At 35.9% G+C, this 22,331-nt stretch overlaps 1 protein-coding gene across 4 annotated transcripts in view; it reads left to right on the top strand.

Annotated features, from left to right (window-relative positions):
- LOC135218804 (bystin-like) overlaps window positions 1-21,168 on the top strand; it is a 36,391-nt gene extending 15,223 nt beyond the window's left edge. For all 4 annotated transcript variants that reach the window (XM_064255267.1, XM_064255275.1, XM_064255255.1 and 1 more), the window contains 9 exons: window positions 1,932-2,085; window positions 3,595-3,725; window positions 6,229-6,364; window positions 7,384-7,522; window positions 7,763-7,912; window positions 10,959-11,185; window positions 14,683-14,891; window positions 17,083-17,233; window positions 20,879-21,168. In XM_064255267.1, coding sequence (XP_064111337.1) covers window positions 1,942-2,085; window positions 3,595-3,725; window positions 6,229-6,364; window positions 7,384-7,522; window positions 7,763-7,912; window positions 10,959-11,185; window positions 14,683-14,891; window positions 17,083-17,233; window positions 20,879-20,941 — 1,350 coding nt within the window. In that variant the 5' untranslated portion in view covers window positions 1,932-1,941 and the 3' untranslated portion in view covers window positions 20,942-21,168. The remainder of the gene's footprint in view (window positions 1-1,931; window positions 2,086-3,594; window positions 3,726-6,228; window positions 6,365-7,383; window positions 7,523-7,762; window positions 7,913-10,958; window positions 11,186-14,682; window positions 14,892-17,082; window positions 17,234-20,878) is intronic.
- The last annotated feature ends 1,163 nt before the right edge of the window (window positions 21,169-22,331 follow it).

The raw sequence follows: 22,331 nt of genomic DNA on the forward strand, positions 1-22,331 counted from the left end.
GTCAGGGTTACGATTGTCGTGATGAAAGTGCCCCAGTGTCTATGGGTATAAGTGGTGTGCGGATTTAGCACAGGAAATGGGAAGTTTGTTGACACTAGCAACTCCGCAAACATCGAGATGGCCTCAATCTTCGAAATATTTGGAGTTGTAAGTAAAAACTTCAAAAGCGTTTTGGGGTTGTGGGCACTGCGTTGGCCACCCTTTTCATTGCCCTCTGTTTAAAATATGACCCTTAATATCTAACTTTGGAGAAAATACTTACTTCGAAAGGAGAGTAGAGGTCTTTAGCTCCTGTTATCACCACCAACAACTCATGACTGATGACCATCTCCGGTGTCAGGATATGTTAAAGTACTTTTTCGGAGGGTGGCCTAGCCATGGTAGTCGGTGAGTTGGCCAGTCCACGCGGTTGTTTACCCTAAAGGAATAATTCCATATCAGTGAAATCTATGTGAGGCAAGCTAAGAACATGTAAACATCGAAGTATGATTGAGATTAATAACATTAGGATCATATCATATTAATTTTTCATTAAGAATTCATAATTATATTGATGGTAAATGACTGTTAAGAACAACTCAGTCATACAAACAATAATTATCTTACATTATCGTATTGTTAGTGGTTGTGGATGGTGGTGAAACGTGTAAGAAAAACATGATATAGAATTGGCTTTATTATTTTGTTTATTTTGAATTGCTAAGGGTACAGTAAGTAAAACAACATTTGTAAGATGTACGGTCATCTTTACATAACAAATATTTCAACAAGTATTTCATAAGATTCCTGTTGTTGCAAAAGCTATTCTATACACAGAAGTTTTTGTAATTTAGCAGTCGTCTTATACTATAGACATGAGATAAATTCATAAAAATTTGCCATAACTCTTTACCTTATCCAAAGGTCATCTTTATATGGAATTATATGGAAAGTTTCGACTTTACACCAGTGATGTTAGTTTACGAGGAAAACTTAAAAACCACAGCCACTACCCATGGCTGGATTTTGTCTGTTAAATCTGATGTCTGTTGGTTCCGGGTCCGTTAAAGTGAGGTTTTACTGTACTAAACATGGTTCCTTGCAGAACTTCTAGCATGATTAGTGCCAGCTCCTCAGGGTTGAATAATACAATATAAACATGAGATAGTAGATTTCTCAGTGTCTTTGTAGATTTCCAAGTTTATCTCGCTGTGCTGCATTACGTATATAGACCCCTCTCTAGCTTTTTTAACCAAAACATTGTACCAAACTAAATCTTTGTGTGGCTATCCCCTTTACATTTACTAAATTCTTACTTTAAACCATAGGCTAACTGCTTTCTGGAGTTGAAACTATGATTTTACTATGTTTAATATGTGTTTAGAGCAGCTATGAAAGTCCTTTTATTTGTGAACTAGTAGTTTTACAGTTACTGGACCCCATTATATCTTATGATTATTGGGACCAAAGTGGAAAAATCTATACTTTTATGGGATGGAGAAATCACAAAATGGACTTTCATAGTTGATCTTCATTCAGAAAAGAAAGCCAAAAAAGCTCCATTGTCTCTCACCTAAATGGCAGTTTAGCAGTAGTAAAATAAGGCATTTTTACACTGGATGCATTAAACCTACACTTGACACAAGAAACTTAGCATAAAGACAGTAAGGCAGGCTAATGATGTTTGTGATGCAGTGAGGAAAAGAAGCAATCCTCTATTGGTAGAATTTGATCAGATGGGATTTGTTAAGAGAATCTTTCGTATAGTGAATAGTTCCTCTGTTAGCAATAGCAGGTACTAGAGTGTAAATGAAATGAGATACTGAACTTGTGAATTATGGCAGCCTTTTTTTTTTTAAGGTTTTTGAGTCTTAGATTTAAACTGGTTGAGTTTTGTTGTTTCAAACATTGTGAATATATTATTTAAGAGAACATTGTTGCTTCACTTACAGGTCCTTCAACATGGGGAAGAAAACTAAGCGCCTTAAGGTTCTTGGGGGCAAGGTAGCACAGCCTGGACCCCTGGCTGACCAAATGGAGCGGGATGAGGTTGCTCAGCCTACTCAGAGGTTCAAGCTAAGGGGACTTGAGACTCCTGAGGATGAAGTGGGTATTTAATGTATTAAGTTTGAATTTGTGTACTACTCTAGATTTTCTGGTGTCTAGATTAAAAATTCCTTTTAGTATTTTAATGAAATTTTTTTTCCTGATAATGATAACTGGTGATTTAAATAAAGTCAAGCCGCTTGTTAAGACTTGATGCTGGTTTTCTTGCCAAACATTTTATTTTCAAGCAGCTAGATTAGCTGTGGAGTAGAATTTTCAAATGGCTGCAGATTAGATAATTTAGTTGGAAGTCAAGTAAAACATTTAAATTAGCCTGGAGTACAGTAGACATAATAATGTTTATGTTATATTTCAGTATTTGCTTGTATGGTGTCTCTTTAACACCTGCAAGCTTGCTCCCCAGAATTTCATTCATATCTTGTTTCATGACTTATTTTGTTATTTTTATTTGTGGAATTAGCCTAATCTATTTACTTCTCATTTAACATTTTTATAAATAACAGTTTTTTGTCTGGCCTGGACAACATGCCATAAGTGCTTGGTCCTGTTAGCCAATGATTGTAAGCATAGTTTGTTATCAGTGAACAGCTGATCTGTTTAACTGCTTTCTGCAAAGTGTAACTTCCAGTTGAGGTAATAATTACTATCTGTAAGTTTTTTATTTTTTATTTTTTGGACCACTTGGGCTTCTTGTTAGTTTTTGCAGTGTTGGTGTCTAGTTCATTTATGTGGTTTGCAGAACTCTTCTTACCTGCTTTAGTTATTGGTCCTGATTACAAGAGTTCCATTATTTTTGTCGAATTTCCAGGTTCTTCTTGATGCTAAGTGAAACATCTGAGGTTGTTGTTTATGTAGCTATTTAAATGTGTATTTCTGACTGGGTCTATCAAGGCCTTTTTTTTATTATATTGCTCAACAACCCCGAAGTCTTGGATAATATATCGACACTAAAACCTTTGAAGAGGAAGATGCTTCCTCTTCATCAGTCTTGCTCCATTTGCTAAGTGACATCATCCAAGAGACCTGCCAAGCTGAAAGTATCAGCCAGTATTCTTTAAATTCACAAACTTAAGAACTTTATATGCTCCACACATCTGTAACAGATGGAGCAGAACCTAAATTATTTACAGGAGAATTGCTGCATGAGTTACTGTGGGAGCACCTACATATACATAAATATATTTTCTAACCAAAGAAAATCTTCTGGACACCAAAACTGTCCAGTTTAAATAGCTGTTCAGGCTATGGTAAAGTAGTGGTTTTTTAACAAACATGATTTTTTAAATTACTTTATAAAAATTACATGCCTCCCTACATTGCTTATTAAAATGCAAGCTGACTAAGCAGATGATGATCAGTGCTGATAGACCTGGATGCATACCAGGACAGGTGGAAGGTGAAAGTCATCACCTGGAGATTGCAATACCTTGGATCAGGCTGTTATTAAGTAATGGGTTTGTATTTGAAAAAATTAATTTAATCTTTTAGCATTAAACATTTTCCATAAAATTAAAATCATAATTACTGTACTGTATTTCGCTCTTTTAGTATGTTGAAGGCAAGTTGGGACGCAGCATTCTCAAACAGTCAAAAGCCCAGTTGCAAGAAATGGAAACAGAAGAACTGTTCCCGGAAGAGGACTTTCCTCCCTTAGGTGCACAAAGGCCAAGACAACCAAGGTATGAGACATAATCTGACAGGGTTATTGTAAACAAATAGTAGTATCTGTATAGTAAATAGTTACAATTGTCAGCGTTTTATGTCTGCAATAATATAATTAAAATTTCTTTTGACATTTTTTGTTCAGGAAATTTACAGTGTTTGTAGAAGTAAGTCTTTTCTGTGACCTTCAGCAGTTATCTCCTGAATCTTTCTCTTGTATTGTAGAACAGGATGACATGAACAGTTGTCCTAGTATGGGTATAGAATGAAGGAATAATTCTTGTATTATGCTGCATATTAAATATGATTGTAATTGAAAAAGCTAGTGTTTATAGTAAGTTCTGAACACTATTATCAGTCAGATTTTTATCGCCATCATCATAGTAAACATTTTTATACAGTAGTACCTCGAGATACGAAAGGCTCTACTTACGAAAAACTCGAGATACGAAAGCCAGTGCGAAACATTTTACTGCTCTACATACGAAAAGTTTTCAAGATACGAAAGGTTGTTGCTGTAAAGTCCCGAGGTTCGCCCAGACCACCAAGAACAATTTTGAAACTCCCGCGCCGCCAACTGAGTAAACTTGCCACCATCCTCCCGCTCTCCCATTGGTTCCTGATGCTAGTCACCCCATAAGGTCCTGCTCTCCTATTGGTCAGCATCTACCCCTTGGGCTTTAAGTATTCTATTGGTAAAAGGATGCTGTAAATTGAAAAACTTATTCATGCAATACATTTAATAAAAAAAAAACATTAGGTAAAGATAGAATAAAGAATAGAAATGAATGGTTATTATACTGTTTGGTAGTTTCAGTAGTTGAAGAGAGATAATGAAAATGTATGGCTTACTGTGTAAAGTGATTGCTTGTCGATCGTTTGATACTCGTAAGTGCTGGATGTAAACAGACGTTTGGAAGCTTTTTTTTTTTTTTTTTTTTTTTTTTTTTTTTTTTTATTATTAGTTAATGGTTACTTAATAATTATTTGAAATGAGTACATGCAATACATTTAATAAAAAAATTGTGAATTAGATATCATAAAATATAAAATAAATCAGACTGCCAACAAATACGTATTTTTTAGAATTCTTATTCTGTTTTATTATTATGTTACGTATACGTATGTTTCATTATAGCTGTCAGTAACTTGGTATCTCCATTAGGTAAAGATAGAATAAAGAATAGAAATGAATGGTTATTATACTGTTTGGTAGTTTCATTAGTTGAAGAGAGATAATAATGACAATTTATGGCTTACTGTGTGCTAGGAAAAATGATTGCTTGGCGCTCGTTCGATACTCGTAAGACGGGTAAGAGCTGAATGTAAACAATCGATTGGAAGGTTTGTTTTTTGTTTGTTTGTGTATTATAGTTAATGATTAATTAATAATTATTTGAAATGAGTACATGTACTGATTATTTATACATTTTATTAGCATATTCTAAGCTTTTAGCTCTTAGGTTTAGATGTCAGAATCATAGACTAGGCTACAGTAGCAACCGCTAACATAGGCTAGGTTATTGCCAAGGGACATATGCTAAAGTCCTAATATATGCAGTAAAAATGGGTTTGAACATTACATGCAGTTGAATATTACTCAAGTATGTACAGTATTTTGCCTTTTTGTAGTCATATTTCTTCCGTCGGATCGGCGTTGTAACCCTAGAACATGTGTTTTAGGCCTGGAAATATAATTTACTGGGGTGTTTTTGGAGGGCTTGGAACGGATTAGCCATTTTACATGTAAAATGTGTTCCAAGATACGAAAAACTCATAATACGAAGGCCACCTCGGAACGGATTAATTTCGTATCTCGAGGTACCACTGTATTAGATTTTACCGTCATGTAAGTACAGACTTGGAGTTTCCAGATCTCTTAAGATTAAATTTTTCACAATGGGTTTCAGTACTGCACAGTTTTCTAGACGATGTTTCCTACTCTGACCAAATTATGGAATAACCACCTTAGCCTATGTACGGGCAGTCCCCAGTTAACAGGGTGGGGGGGGGGGGGGGGGGGGGGGGGGGTTCCGTGCCCAGCTGAGAGCCTTAACTGAAAACTGTTAAACTGGATTGCCATTAACTGATGGTACCGGTAAGCGGGGACTGCCTTTAGTTGAATAGTGGAACTGTAGCAGTTCAAACTTTGGTTATTTTTCTTTGTTATTTATAGTCCTTGCATTATATCTTTTATTTATTTTTCTGTATGAATAACTTGCACTATTGTACTGGTAGCATTCTGGTTTACCAACCATGGTTGCAGTTTGGCATGTAATGATAATAGTATGTAGTAGTAGTAACATGTCAAGTTCACAAGACTTCGCTAAATGGATGTATGTAATTATCAGCTACAAAGAACAGGTGTATATTTCAACTAAATTAATTTTCTCATTGTATTCACTATGCCAAGTGCTTTGTCTTGAGGGGTTGTGTTTCAGTGTTATTATGTAAATTGTCACTAATGTTAAGAATATTTGGGGACTGGTTATATGTAATGTCTGAATGTTCTTATTTTAGGCAAACTCCTATTTCGCTTAACCCTAATAAGTGTAGTGATGATGAAGATAGCACTGATGGTGAAGATATTGATGAAACAGAGATGCCAACTCCAGTAAGCTGTGATAAAGCAGTAAAAGAACTCGAAGATGAACTAGTGAGTATCGTACTGACATAAGTTTTGAACGTAAGTCAGTGTGTGGGATAGTCTTATTTATACTAACTCATGAGTGGATTAGTATCATAGGCTAATCCCTCCATACGTAGTTTGCATTTTTAATATGTACACTGTTGTTTATAACACTTCCCCATTCATTATCTCTGATATAAAGTCCCTTTAGAGTTCTGCAAGTGTGTTGAAAATAATCTTCAAAAAAGCTGAATTACTAACGAAATTTTTTATCTCGTGTAAATTTTCATGCTGTAAAAGTGAATTTGATAATGGAGGAGAGAGTAAGGAAATATAACTGAATGTACATACATTAAACGAGACCATGAAAGAAATTACATAATGAAAGGGAAGTGTATAAACATGGAAATTGAAAGAATATATGATTAGAGAAAAAAAAGGAAAGTTATTTTATGCTTCTCTGCGAGAGAAATTGATTTACATATTCAGATATTTATGGGTGTATTTCAAGTACAGTATGTTTTTACTGGGTTTGTTCCGTTCTGTATCTTGCAGTGTTCTGATGATTGTGGATTCTTTAGGTTTTATTGTCTTCTGTGTTTGTAATGGGTGAGCAAGGTTATGCAGCAGTTTAGTGTATGCTAGAATATTTACTACATAACATTCACACCACTCTTGGACCTGTTAGTGTGGTTATTCAACAGAGAATTTAGGGGAAGACAAGATTAGAATTGGAATGACTAATTGAAGAACTGGAATGAGAACTTAAGTGTTAAACTTTGAGCAACTAATTATATTGGAAATTCTTTTTCTGTAAAGTCCTATTAACCAACTTATCTGGTGAATTTTTGTTTTTGTTTTAGCAATATATATTACAGCATTCTGGAGACATGCCAATAAGATACGGGATGGAAAGATGAAGAATGAAAAATGATTTCATATATTGAAAATGGTGCCATTGTGAAAAACTGGTTTTATATCACAGTTCTGTTTAATAATAAATGTTATGATCAAGTGCAATTGGTTATAGCTTACTGTTTTTTCAGGGTTTAACAGAGGAAGACAAGAAGGTGCTGGACCACTTCATGAAGAAGGATGCAGAACCACAGCGAAAACTTGCAGATCTTTTCAGGGACAAAATTACAGAGAAACAAACTGAAATCCAGTCACAAGTAGATGCCCTCAGTAAGTTTTTAGCTTAACTTAGAAGCTCTTTGATGGAAAGCTCAAATTTTGAAGTAATTGCTCTGTGGTTTAGGCATCTGTGTCTTTAAGTGCTGAAGTAGATTCTTTTATTATCTCTCAAAAGCCATGAGAGAATATTTATTTTCATATTTCATTTGATGAATTGTAATACTAGTACAATTTTTAATAGTTTCCTTTGAATATTTTTAAATAATTCCTTTATATCATTTTATGTTTCAGGTGTTCAGACTGTGAGCCTAAGCCCAGAGGTACAGGAAATGTGTAAACAGATGGGTGCAGTCTTGTCCAAGTATCGTAGTGGTCCATTACCAAAAATGTTCAAAGTTATACCGAAGATGAGGAGTTGGGAAGAGCTTGTGTACTTAACAAGTAAGTCATGTCAACTATTATCTAAGAAACTGAATTTTATATATAAAAAAAAAATTTTCAGACAACTCATCATTTTCATATTCCTACATTGGTGGTCTTTGAGTCCCCTAGATTTTGCACTCTTTGTCTACCAGGCAGATGATGAGCAATACAAGTAGCTTACCGGACTTGAGCCTTGCTCATCTATCATTTGTCATGCCTTGCTTTGTATGTGCTCAAGATATGTGAAGCAGGGCAAAGTCATAATTTGGATAATGCTTTTGTTTGGAAACAAGTTTTTAATTAGAGAGAAAGGATGGTCAAGGCCTAAAGGATTCAGGAGAATACTTGAAGAGTAGAATATGTTAGGAACCAAAGCTCTAATTCAGGGATGCTGTAAGGAAAATCTGTTTCTAAGTGTAAGTGTATAGTGAGCTTGTATTTGTATCGGTGTCTGCTCTATCAGTGGAGAGCAGGTTCATTCCAGGTACTTGAGATACAGAGGGTAGCAACCTCATAAGTCTTATATGTTTGGGATGCTAAGTAGAAATTGATGGTAGGCAGTAAAGTGAGGAAGGTGAAGAGGACAATTCTCCATTTCAATGCCAAAGTTAAAACTTGGCTAGCTACAACTACTATTCCTAATGAATATGTGTCCATTCACTTATGATTTAAATCTTAAGGTATAACTTTGCAAATGCAGATTGGGACCTCTCAGGTACTGCATTTAAGATAGTATTTACATCCAATTTATGTTTTGAACCCAAGAGGTCTTAGATTTTGTTGAATAGAAGTGGTACTTGTGCTGATTTACCTTCTGACAAATTGCACTAATCTCTTTGTTTGACCTCGTTATAATCTCTTAGTTTGACTTGCCTATTGTGTAGGAGACCATACACTTCCAGATTTTGTTTACCATCTGTAGAAGGAAACCATTCAGAGCTGTCACCCATAGAATATAATTATCTTAAGGCAATGGTGTTTTGTTTTGCTTTGAATGGACAGACAAGGCTCTCACTATTATTTGTGCAGATTCCATGAAAGAGATGGCTGAGTGCACTGAGAAACAGTCGTGGTTGTATGATGTTTGGTTCTTATCGAAAAAGTCATCTGCAGTTAACAAACCAATTGAAGTCCACACCTGAAAATGCATAAACTCTCCTAGAGTGAGCATGAATATTGCTGATCTGCCTTTAACCAGGAATAAATTTCCATACATTTTGAGAACCCGCAAGAGACCCCCTCCAAACGCTCATATGGAAGCTTGGTTAGATTCTTCAGTACTAGAGAAAGATCCTGTTTGACACAGGAGAGTTTTAAGATTTTTTTTTTTTTTTTTTTTTTTTTCATTTTAGCAAATTGTGTTATGATGATTAAAAATTTCCTGTATTTGCTTTGTAAATTTTGGCTTATAAGGTTATTTAACAAGGTAACAGAGTCACATTTTGAGACTTAGGAGTCATCCCAGGATTACTGTCAAATAATAGTTGAATGTTGTAGTTATATTTTGAAGTGGAACACCAAGGAGGAAGGAAACCAGTGGGAGCACTAACATGAAAGGCAGAAAGCAATGCAGTTGCGGCCAAAAAGGGCTGCAACAAAACTTTAGTATACTGCAGTTTGCCATAAAATCATTACTGCAAGTAGTATCCGTCTACATGGTTTTAGATATGAATGTGGTAGAAATTGATGTTAATAAACTAACCTAGAACATGTAGATAAAATTGAAGTAAACACACAGAATACAGGTTAAATAAGATAAAATTAGGCTTATTAGTATTAACAAAGTATTGAAAATCCTTGTACAATATATCCTGTTTACAAGGTTGGGGAAAAGTTCAGGGTTAATAAAAATGTCATGAGTTTATGAGGACTAGGTAGTGCCCTAAGGCCTTTAGTGAGCTCACATTTTCCACCCCATAAAATTACATTTGTTCATATACGAAACAAACCTTCGGTCTTAACATTAGGATAACTACTCAGCGCCAGCTGGAAACCGGTAAAGTTTAAAATGAAGTGGCCATACTGTTAGGGTTAGTATCAGTATAGTATACCTATCAGTAGCAGGACATTCCTCTCTAGCAAGGGGGAGAGGAATGATAACAAACCTACATGAGTTGATGAATTGGTTTGTTAGTGGAACAGATCTTCTTATCTTCCTCGGACGCAATGAACTATGACATTGTGTAAAAACCCAGAAGTCTGACTCTATGATATTCATATATATCTTAGATTCGGAAATACTGGTCAGTTGTTTCGTAGAATTCTGGTATTCAGAAAACTTATCAAAGGTGGTAAACTCCCAGTTGGTTAATAGTACTTACCTCCCACCAAGAGTAAGTCTTTCCTAATGGTAAGACCGAAGGTTTGTTTCGTATATGAACAAATGACAAATTTGTAACTAATTTGTATTTTTCATAACTTATAAACCTGAGGTCTTAACATACAAAGGCCCACCTCTAACCACCCCTCTATCAACTAACCTGGGTTGGAAGAATAACTAACGGGGTCATGAGTTAATGAGGGGTATGTGGGTGGCCCCACATGTCTCGTGACCAAGCACAGATGCCAATAATCTCTTGCGTGCACAATTATTTTAAACTTTACTGTTTTCCAACTGGCACTGAGTAGTTATCCTAATGTGAAGACCTCAGGTTTGTAAGTTATGAAAAATACAAATTAGTTACAAATTTGTCATCTTTGTCAGCATCTGCATTTGGCGACATTTTAAAAACATTTTTTGTTCTACTTCAGCAAAGGTGATAAAGTAAGAACTATGTGATTTTTGTTTGTTTTGAGTTATGGTTCATCAAGTTATTGTGTGGATTCTAAACATCCCAAGATTTTACAATATAAAATATTTAAACATTATTCTATATTTTATTATTGACTATCATATTATTCGTTAGGTTTGTATTAAAAAACTTTAATATTAAATTTTCAGGAATTATGTATAAATAAATGAGCAGTAAGTATATATTTCAATTAACTTGTTAAGCTGCTGGAAAATTTAATGAGAGTTAAGTCTTTAGTCATCAGAATTAATTCTTGTGTGTGCTTTAATCAGATCCTGATAAATGGTCAGCAGCAGCAATGTACCAAGCTGTAAGAATATTTGTCAGCAATCTTAAGGAGGCAATGGCACAGAGATTCTTTAATTTGGTATTGCTACCTCGAGTGAGAGACGACATTTCTTTCTTTAAACGACTGAACTTCCACCTGTATCAGGCTCTGTACAAGGCAATGTTTAAACCCGCTGCTTTCTTCAAGGGCATTTTACTACCGCTTTGCAAGGTAAGGATAAGTTTAAAAGGAAAAGTATATGGAATATGTCACACAATTGCATAGAAGCAAATTTTTACATCGTAACCCTCTTACGCCGACTGGACGTATTTTACGTCGACTTACAAAAGTTTTTTTTTAAATTCGTGGAAAAATACTTATAGGCCTACCAGCCTAAAACTTTTGAATCACGCACCTTGGGGGATGCTGGGAGTTCACGGATCAAGGTGTTATTTTGTTTACAATCGTTACGCAGGCGCGCAAGCGCGAATTTCTTTCTTGCCGCACTAAAAAGTATCTGTGACACATCTCGGAAATTATTTCATCACTTTGATATAAGTTTTGTACCATTGTAAATTAGCCGTTACATGAAGTATTATATATGAAAATGTGTGCATTTTTATGTAGAATACAACAATAAAATACTCATGATTGTAGCTTTTATCAGTTTTGAGATATTTTCATATAAACGATAATTGCCAAAATTTCAACCTTCGGTCAACTTTGACTCTACCGAAATGGTCGAAAAACGCAATTGTAAGCTAAAACTCTTATATTTTAGTAATATTCAATCATTTACCTGAATTTTGCAACTAATTGGAAGTCTCTAGCACAATATTTCGATTTATGGTGAATTTATGAAAAAACTTTTTCCTTACGTCCGCGCGGTAACTCTTCCGAAAAAAATCATACATGCGATTGTGGTAATTTTGCACCATTTTAAAATTAGCCGTTACATAAAGATTTATATATGGAAATGTGCGCAATTTCATGTACAATACAACTAAAAACAACCCATGGTTGTAGCTTTTATCAGTTTTGAGATATTTTCATATAAATAACGATAATTGCCAAAATTTCAACCTTCGGTCAATTTTGACTCTACCGAAATGGTCGAAAAACGCAATTTTAAGCTAAAACGCTTATATTCTAGTAATATTCAAGTATTTACCTTCATTTTGCAACAAATTGGAAGTCTCTACCACAATATTTCGATTTATGGTGAATTTATGAAAAAAATAACATTTTCTTTACGTCCGCGCGGTAACTCTTCCGAAAAAATCATACGTGCGATTGTGGTAATGTTTACACCATTTTAAAGTAGCCTTTACATAAAGTTTTATATATGAAAATGTGTGCAATTTTATGTAGAATACAACAAAAAATAATTGAAGGTTGTAGCTTTTCTCATTTTTGAAATATTTGCATATATTATATATATATATAAATCACGATAAATAGAAAAAAAACCGCGTTCGGTCAATTTTGACTCTACCGAAATGGTAGAAAAACGCAATTGTAAGCTAAAACTCGTACAGTCTAGTAATATTCAGTCATTTATCTTCATCTTGAAACAAATTCGAAGTCTCTATCAAAATATTTAGATTTATGGTGATTTTAAAAAAAATCTTTCCTTCCCTCCGCGCGCGGATTCTCCGCCACAAATCTCCGAAATGCGTACGTACCATTCTCGGAATATTTGCTCCGTTTCATATTAGGCATTTTATAGAGTTTTATATATGAAAATGTGTGCAATTTCATTTAGAATAAAACGAAAAAATATTTTAAGGTTGTAGCTTTTCTTATTTCCAAAATAATTGCATATAAAAAATATATATATAAAAAAATTTGACATTCGGTCAACTTTAACTCGTCAGATATGGTCGAAAACTGCAATTGTAAGCTAATACTCTTACAGTATAGTAATATTCAATCATTTGTCTTCATTTTGAAAGAAATTGGAAGTCTCTAGGACAATATTTAGATTTATGGTGAATTTTTGAAAAAAATATTTGTTTACGTCCGCGCGTTACGAATTCATGCATTATTTTGTGATAATATTTTCTCTGTGTTGCTTTTATCGTTTTACAATGTGTTATATACCAAAATGATCGCAATTTAGTGTAAATTACAACGAAAAAAAGTAACTTGTTACCTTTAACCGTTTTGCGCACAGCACGATTTGAATACAATTATATATGAAATTTCGTTTTTGCGCTATCATATATCGCATTATTTATATATGATAATGATAATTTTTGTCATTTCTGATGGTTGCATACTAAACTTCAGGCAATGAAAAAAAAGGAGCCAAAAATGAACTCTTAATCTTGAAAACTAAGTGCGCTGTGATTTTTTGAAAAAAATATTTTTTCTGCTTCCGCGCTCACTCTGAAACACCTCCGGCACACGGGAGACAATTTTTTGTTTACCGCTTCGGCGTAAGAGGGTTAAAAGAGGTAATAGAAGCAACAAGTTCTCTTTCATGTGTTACAAATTCCTGAGTGCTAAGAGAGAGGGGGAAGGGAAGTGACTTTTTGGGTGTTTGTTCTTCCTGTTCCTAGGTCCATTTTAAAAATTTGATTTGGTTACAAGCTGGTGATCTTATTATACCCTATTATTGTGCTTTGCAAGGGACTAGTTGTGTTAGCATTGAAATTGTAAAATACCTGTAGTGTATTTAGAATAGCATCAGCAATATACAGAGATTGAAGGCCAACAGGCAATCTGTTTGGTAGTATATATAATTTTACAGGTATGAGGATAGCATACCACTTGAATAACAGTACTTTAAAAATGTTTTTATAAGTAGACCTTTACTAATTAAGACACCATTAGGAAAAATGTTTTTATAAGTAGACCTTTATTAATTAAGACACCATTAGGACGCGATGCATTTCCTAATTAGTAAGAATTCTTAGTGACAGAAGGATCACCCTTAAACAATACCTGACTGCTACTTCATCCCTTTTATGATTTCATGTAACACATACGGATAATCAAATAGTATTCAAAATCATGCAATGTTTCCATGTTTATCAGGTCACATATAAATGCAAACAGTTCACATTTTGATAAGGAATTGCATATTTTTTAGAGGCTATTTGTCCATCATAACTTTTATTTACTTTCAAGATCATATTACAACTACCACCAAGGGGTAATTTTCATTTTCTATTTCTAGTCATCAGTTTCTTGTATTATTTGTCATTTTCTCTCCAACTGCCCCAGTATTGGGAATATGCACAGTTTTATTTTTTTACAAAACAAAAATATTTGGAAGATGATTTTGATGTTTACTCATTTCTTCAATAACTTCCTGAAAATCTGGTTGATTCTTATGCTGGTGTTAAAATGCATTTTTCTTAAAATTATTCTCATTATTACATTTTTTATTGTTGTACTTTCTAGTGCAAATATGTGTTATAGCTATCATGATACAGTATAGGGTGTTTTAAAAAGTTTATATTAATGATTTTAATGTGTGAATTTTAGTACAGTAGATCCTACGTGACATGTATATTAAATAAATGATTTTTTAAAACTTCTTGGATCTAAATTTTCAACACTAGCAAAAACGAAATTATATAGATTGTATAGGATTAGGGTTTGTCTACTAATGATAACAAAATAAGAGCATGTGTCTTATGTTTCCACTTTTCAGCTTTATTTGTTCTTACATTTTTTCTTATTACAGGCTGGTAACTGCACTTTTTTTCTTATTACAGTCTGGTAACTGCACTTTAAGAGAAGCGGTCATCATTGGGTCAGTAATTGCCAAAATTCACATACCAATACTCCATTCAGCTGCTGCAATTTTAAAGATTGCTGAAATGGACTACAGTGGTTCAAACTCAATTTTCTTGAGAATATTCTTTGATAAGAAATATGCGTTGCCGTACCGAGTAGTTGATGCTTGCATTTACCATTATATCAAGTAAGTTTGAGTTTATTTTGGTACTCCTTGAGGATTTGATTATGGTGCATTATTATTTTTAGTATAGATGTTAGTTATTACTGGTACTTCTACAGCATGTGATCTGGTACTTCTACAGCATGTGATATGGATGAGGGGTCACTTTTGTGAAATTATGCTGGTGACTTATAATGAAGTCTTCACATAATGAGCTACTACTATATTTGTACAATTCATTTTGGGAAATAAGTGCAAGTGCCAATGATCACTTGAACAAACGAGCAGTGTTTGAGTGTGGCTGGGTGTTCGTAAATGTTAAATTCTCTTAATTTTTAAAGATTCTGCTGTACTTTCACTGATATTGTGTATTTATCAATCTTTGGTTGTTTTGTAATATGCTTTTTTCAGCCATTGTGAGTTTTTACATCATTGTCATAAAATATATTAATTCAAGTGAATTTAAATATGCTTTCATTGGTGGAAGTGTTTTTTCTCTAGCTGCATATGTCTAGTTTCTACTTTTGGACACTTCTTAAACTTATCTCATGATTTGGTATTTCTGCTCTTGCTCTTTTGAGACATTGGTTTTGAATTTTGCCAGCTGTCTCTCAGCAGAAGTTTGGGTGGTCTCTTCAGTTGATTCCTATAAGTTTGTATATTTATTTTTTTACCATTTGTGTAAAACGTTACTTTATCAGAATTAGGAATACCTGAAATCTCAAGGATACAGTGAAATTTTCTTGTCATCAATGACTGCATTTCGTGGCTTTCATGTTAATGGAACCTACCTACAGATTATCCTTGGTGCCTGAATGATGAGGGATCAGGGGAGAACACCTGACCCCAAATACATGGGTTGGTTTTTCAGTGATGTGTGGAGGAGGAGGAGGATACCAAGTTAAGAGACCAGAAGACCTCTGGATTAGCGGGTAGTTGAACTTTGTGACTAACTTGCTTGGACATTTTGTTTATGCAAAATGGTCAGTCCTTCCTTCTAAATTCAGTTGTTAGGTTGACTTTGTTCTCTTGACCATGTGAAGTTAGCTGAATTCATCAAGAACATTTGCACTTCATTGAGATTTGATCATGACTGGCATACGAGGTGCTGCTGGGCTCTAATATGACGCCATTTAGGTCTCTTATCAGTATTGCTGATGTGGTATTTTTGTCACTGTACATGTAACCTTTCTTAAAATTCTAGTTTTTCTTCTGGTATTCTTATTCATCTTGGCAGTATTATTTCTGACCTATGTTTACCCCCTTTTTTTTCTGAATGCAATTCCACGACAATTTATATTTCTCCATGTCACTACCAGTGGATTATCTTTGAGTTCCTTTATTCCTTACCACCTGGACACAAAAGACATTGAAGTTCCTTTCTCTTAGTGCTTCCAGTATTTTCCTTGTTTCCAGCCATTGTTATAACATTTTTATTGCTCTTTGATGATGAGCTTTTCTTATGTTTAGCTTCCCCACTTACTGGGTAGTACTGGAAGCTATTGCATGCTCAGCACTTGCCATTTTATTTGGAAGTTGTATTTTTATGAAATAATTTTTTTTTATGGATTGGCAGTTAACAGGTTCATACAACCCATGTAGGGTCCTAGTGTTGCCAGTGCCCCTCACAGGGTGTGCCAAAGGCATAACTAAAGAGTGTTTGCAGTATCCCTTTGTCCCCTGACTGTACCCCTGTTTATGAGTTATTTTGTTTCCATTCCTACTTCCTTTCTTCCATCTTCATCTTTTATACTTATATCATTATATATCTAAAACTTTCGCCATTTTATGTGCTGCATGGCTGAAAGTGCCCCCCATGCTCAGCATTTTGTGAGCGAGTCTTTCCTTAGACTGTAACTAACAGAATTTTTCAATTAGTATTGTTTCTAGCTCACCCTAAATCTCTCAAAATAAATATAAAGCAATTTCTTTCCTCAGGTGACTTTAATGCATCTTGTACATTATTGTAGTTTTCAACATTTAAATGATAATTTGGAACAAAACCAACATTTATTCTAATCACACATGTCATCTTTCTAACCTGCTGTTGGTGCTTCTGTTTTGATAGATTGTGTCTTATGTTGTAATAATTTAATTTAGCTTCCAGAATATATTTGATGAATTAGGGATAAATTTATGAAACTACTTATTTAACCTTAACTGTATTTCAATTCAGTTTCGTTGTCTCGTGCTCATTTCATTGAAATTTCCGCAGGTTTGAGAATGATCGACGAGAGTTGCCTGTCTTGTGGCACCAATCACTGTTAACTTTTGTCCAACGTTACAAAGAGGATATGAGTCCTGATCAGAAGCAGGCACTCTTAGATGTTGTTAGATTCCACACACACCACACTATAACTGCTGAGGTCAGTATAATAAGCTATTCTGTGGGTTTAATAGTAGAATGGAACACTTGGTTCTTTCAGTATCAAATAGGTTACACAAGGACTGCCATGGTAACAGTGCTTCGGCAGATGTACCCCAGCAAGGCTAGCTATCAGCATCTGTTATGGTCTTTTCACACAGATGACAGTGAAGCTTTGTAACAGGTGTGGGTGGGAGCCTTGCTGGAACTGGTTTCCACATCACTGATGTTCAGATTTACATTATACTGTTCTCTTAAGATTTAACCAGCAGCTTGGAAAGTAGATGCTGTGCTCCAGTTTGTAGATGGTCTGGACTGCAGAGAGATTGCTTATTTCTAGAGCATCATCTGCTTATTTCTAGAGCATCATCCTCACACATTTGGTCATTGCCCAAAACCCAACATAACCCATGTGTTAAGGTATTAAAACCTACAGGAAGTATGCAAGCCCCACGCTGAACAAATCAAGTGTATTAGATATCCTGTCTTTAATTGCTTGCTTTGCTAATTTTCATTGTGGATGATCATAATCACCTTACTCCTATAGAAAACCTTGTTGGCATTAATGGAAGGGTCTCTATCTGCTATCAGTTGATATGAGTCTGAAGTAAAATCTTTAAATTGAATTCCCACGATTGCAGCTGCTGAGTTCACCAAGTTGTTGAACGAAGTGATGTTTGAGTCAGAGGTGTGCCTTGGCTGCTTGCACATGTTGAGGTGTTAATTGGGTGCTCCTTCACTGCTATGCCTTCTACTTTGGTCATGCTACACTCTTCAGTTGCGGCATGATCACTGTCCCATATACTTGTAATTTCCATTTCAGTCCAGGCACTCTTAATGCTGCTAACATTTAAAACAATGCTATTGTTGATGTTGTTCTTGGATGCTCAATAATTTCCATTTCAGACCAGGCACTCTTAATGCTGCTAACAGTTAAAACACTTCTATTGTTGATGATGTTGTTCTTGGATGCTCAGCACTCAAGACTCAGTTTAGTCCTTATGATACTGACTACATTCCTCCTTATGTGAAGTAGTAGTATGATGGTAAGAGTTTTCACTCCCAGAGCAGTCGTGGTTTCGATAGCTATCTGGGCAGAACGTCTGTCCTTATTGGTGGGGTTTACTTTAATGAAGGCAGCTTGTGTTGTTTCAGGATGGTCAAGTTACTGGAGAGACAACACTTCTTTAGTACCCCAAACATACACTTCTGCCTGCGTCATCACTCAGATCAGTCCATCTGGAAAAAGGAATTGTTGGTGGCTGGACACTAAAAGCAGGACAAGCAGGAGCTGCTCAAGGAGAGAGGAAAACAAGTGCTCCCTCAAAGTTTTTATAACTGTTATGCAGAATGGTTAAGTTTGCTGGCCTGGCTGCTGAGAATTTGGCCGACTATGGCGTGTGGTCCTTACGTGATTGCTTGAATGTAGCCACATTTGAAAAATGACAAATTTGTAATCTATTTGTGTTTTACATATCTAACAAACCTTCAGTCTAACAATAGGATAATGTTCTTTTGCCAGTTGGAAACCAGTTAAAAACAAAGATTGTAAAGCAAGGAATTTGTGACATCTGGCAACTCATAAGTTGCTTTGTTTGGCTGTTTTCTTAAACTGTTTCTGTGTGTTTGTGCCTTGTTGATTATCATGGAGTCTTCCAATTCTTTTAGGCCTCGTCAACGCATGTGCCCAGGCATTATGGATTTTCGTACTATAGGTTTTTGGCTGCTACCAGATCCCCATACTATATCCATTACTAATCCTCACCCAGAATGTCGTTCCTGGCCTGTTGCAGTGGAGGGCGTTCAACAAGAAGAGGGAGCATCGTAGAGTATCCTACTTGGCATTCTTGGGAGGTTTTTCACCTCCTCATTTGGACAGTTCAGCATCCCCTTCTTCCAGAAGCGTTTTCTGCGTTGGTTGTATTGTACCGCTGTCTCCTTTTTCTTCCATCGATGAGTCATTGGAAGTATCAGGAGTTGCACTGGATGAGATTGCTTAATGTAGCCCCTCTCCCGTGGGATATAATGTCCTTCCTGAGAGGGAGGAGGCTATGCCTTTTGCTTCCTTTATTTCAGATTCCAAATCAAACAGACAAGATGGCAGCAGTTTGGGCATCTCCAGGCCTACGGGATGCCCTTCTTTGGATGGCCTACTCTCGCATCTCTCGGTTCCTCGTCACTGCCCTCAGCAATACCCCCACTGCCAAGCCCACACTACTTTGGCTCCTGTGTGCTGCCTCCTAGCGGGACGCCTTTGTCAACATCACCGCTTACTGGGTCGCCCTTTATTGCTCCACCATTGAGGCCATCGACCAGCGCTGCCATTTTAGATGTCGTGACATCACTCCCAGCATTCTCTCGGCCTGACATCATCACAACCTCTCACTGAGCCATCGGAGACATCGTGTCAAGCTATGGTCAAGAGGCTGGACTTTTTTTGAGAGAGGTAGTCTGCTCTCTCTAGCAAGAAGAGTTGTAGGAGTGATTCTTCCTCTCCTCCTTGTAGCAAGAGATGTAGAGGGAGTAAGCTCTTTCCTCTTTTCATCTCCTACTCCTCTCCTCGCCCTCGAGTCAAATGGAGAGTTATGGACTTTATTACGTCGTTTTCTGCGAGCGAGAGGAGTGCTTCGCAGACTTCTCTACACCGATGTGTGTCTTCCTGTAAACGTGTTGTGGTTGACGGTTGAGAATGTGAGGCGACTTGTGTCCGTGGACGTTTCCCATTTGTTTTCCAAAGAGCAGGACCTTAGGGATCAGTCTCCTTCAGGATTATCACTTTGGCGTCATCCTCTGTCTTGAGACTGTGCTTGTGTGTCGTCGCAAGGCTGTCTACTTGGCTCGTGAGTTCAATAAACTTGGGTGTAGAATGCAGACTCAGTCTTCTATGACCCCTATGAGTATAAAGGCCTTGCTAGGTCCAAGGCAAGATACTTGGGCCTCATTTGAATTTCCATTGTCGGGGCATGCTCAGTCAATCTTGCAGCGTGTTAACGCCTTGGATTTGCACCGTGATGACTCTGCACTCCAAAAAGTCTTGAAGTTCCTTCCTTCCTCCTCTTGTGCAGCATAGAAAGTAGTATTACTCCACCAATGTGGTTCAGCTGATGCCACATCACCTTAATGTGAACATGATCTGTCCTAAGCTTGGTTTGATCATGGATCAGGTTAGGCCTGAAGGCCCATAATTTTCTTCACAAGAGGCCTTCCAGACTGTGTCCTGGTTAAACTTGTGGTCCACTGCGGTTATCAGGATAATGTTGGATAACCTGGAAAAATCCAATCTGGTTCCCAGCCAGAGAGCTCTCTATCTGGGTATGGATATAGATACACCATTTTCTCTGTTGATAAAGACGAGGCTATTAATGTGGATCTCAGACCAAATATAAGAAAAGCATATGCAACTCTAGTATTGAAATACTTGTAAATGAAACAAACAAGATTTTGGAATACAAAAAAGGGTTTTGAAGACCAATGTCAACTGCATAACTATTAGTGATGGGTTTGTAGTGAAGACATGAATGCTATCTCCTGACCAGTACTATGTTTTTGCTTGAAAACAATGCTATCTCTTGACCAGTACTATGTTCTTTTGCTTGAAAACAATGTTGTGTGCATGGATTAATTCCACCCACTATCTTTTTTTCAGATACGTAGAGAGCTTATTAACTCGAAGTGCAGAGGAGAAGAGGAACAAATGTTGGTTGAATAGAACTACAGTGGGGCTTTGTTATCCACGGGCAATACGTCTCAAGCCAGCTATCCAAAATAAACCCATACACCTGAAATCACAGATAATCACGAAAACTTTGTATAATAGAACGCAGTATGTATGCCGATCATATCCACACACTGTTTGTGCCCGTAAAAACATCCTTATAATAATCATTATTGTTATACTGTATATGACAAATTATCTATTAAAAAATTTTGGACAAATATACTTTCTTATTCAATATAAAGATAAGAAAAACAAGGAAAACTAACAAATTTGAATAATTTATGGTTATTTGCCTAGTGTAAATGCTTATTAGTCAACCTGTTTATACCATGTTTATGCTCGACAAAGAATTAAGAAAATTTTGTAGATCCAGTATTTCTAATAAGAGTACAGTATAAAAATTTTCAAAAATACTCTGTGGTAGCTTAAAGTTCAGTTATAACTGTGCAGTTATGCTACAAATTCCAACAATCCATGCTGTGCCATAAAGACGTTTCAATGACTAAATAAAAAGTAAGAGGTGTAACAATTTTAAGGGAAAAAACTTACATCTGAGAAAATCAATATTGTTGATGACTTCAGAATCTGCCAGTTTTCACCTTCCTTTTGTAGGAATATACATTTTGTCTAGGAAACTGTAGCAGTAGTTTTTAATGCCTAAAATTGGGAATAGGTCACTTGCAGGATACCCATCTTTATAGTTGGACTGCAGTTGCTGCTGCAAAGTTGACAATACATTTGGTTGCATTCTTATATATAAGAAATACTCCATATGCACGCATGATAGCAGTTATTACATTTTTGTGCAAGCCCTGTCAATGCAAAGCTCCATCATTGTTTCAGCGCCTCGATGGCCACAAGTCAGATTCTCGAGCATTCCATTGAGGAGTTAAATGTGTATTTCTGGTGATAGATGTTCACTTTTGATGTGGTTCAGAAGTCACGTAAAGCCATTGGTCCCTGTTGCTGAATAACCACTGGTTCCATGCAACATAAAAAACACCATACAAACAATATCTTTCATTGTTTCAGGGGTCAAACCTTTGTAAGCATCTCATTCCTTTCTAAAGTAAACAATATAGTTTTGTAGGAAGTTGATACTCCTTGAGCTATGCCACTGTTATAAAAGCACCAGCTATTTTTACCTCTAGGGCATAGATCATTCTTGGACCATCCATCTGTCAAAGAGCACTTTTAAAATGGAGACATTATATCATTTCTAATTTTATTTTTACCTGTACCTATAGCTAGACAACTTTCAGCTCTTCCTTTTCCTAGTCGCTTCAGTGTCGTGATTCACTCAGTCCATTGATATATATGTCATATCATCCGCTGCAGGCTCTATTGCCCTGGAACATCCTTCATGATTAATCACATACAG

This window comes from Macrobrachium nipponense, chromosome 19 (assembly GCF_015104395.2).
Source record: "Macrobrachium nipponense isolate FS-2020 chromosome 19, ASM1510439v2, whole genome shotgun sequence".
Lineage (NCBI taxonomy): Eukaryota > Metazoa > Arthropoda > Malacostraca > Decapoda > Palaemonidae > Macrobrachium > Macrobrachium nipponense.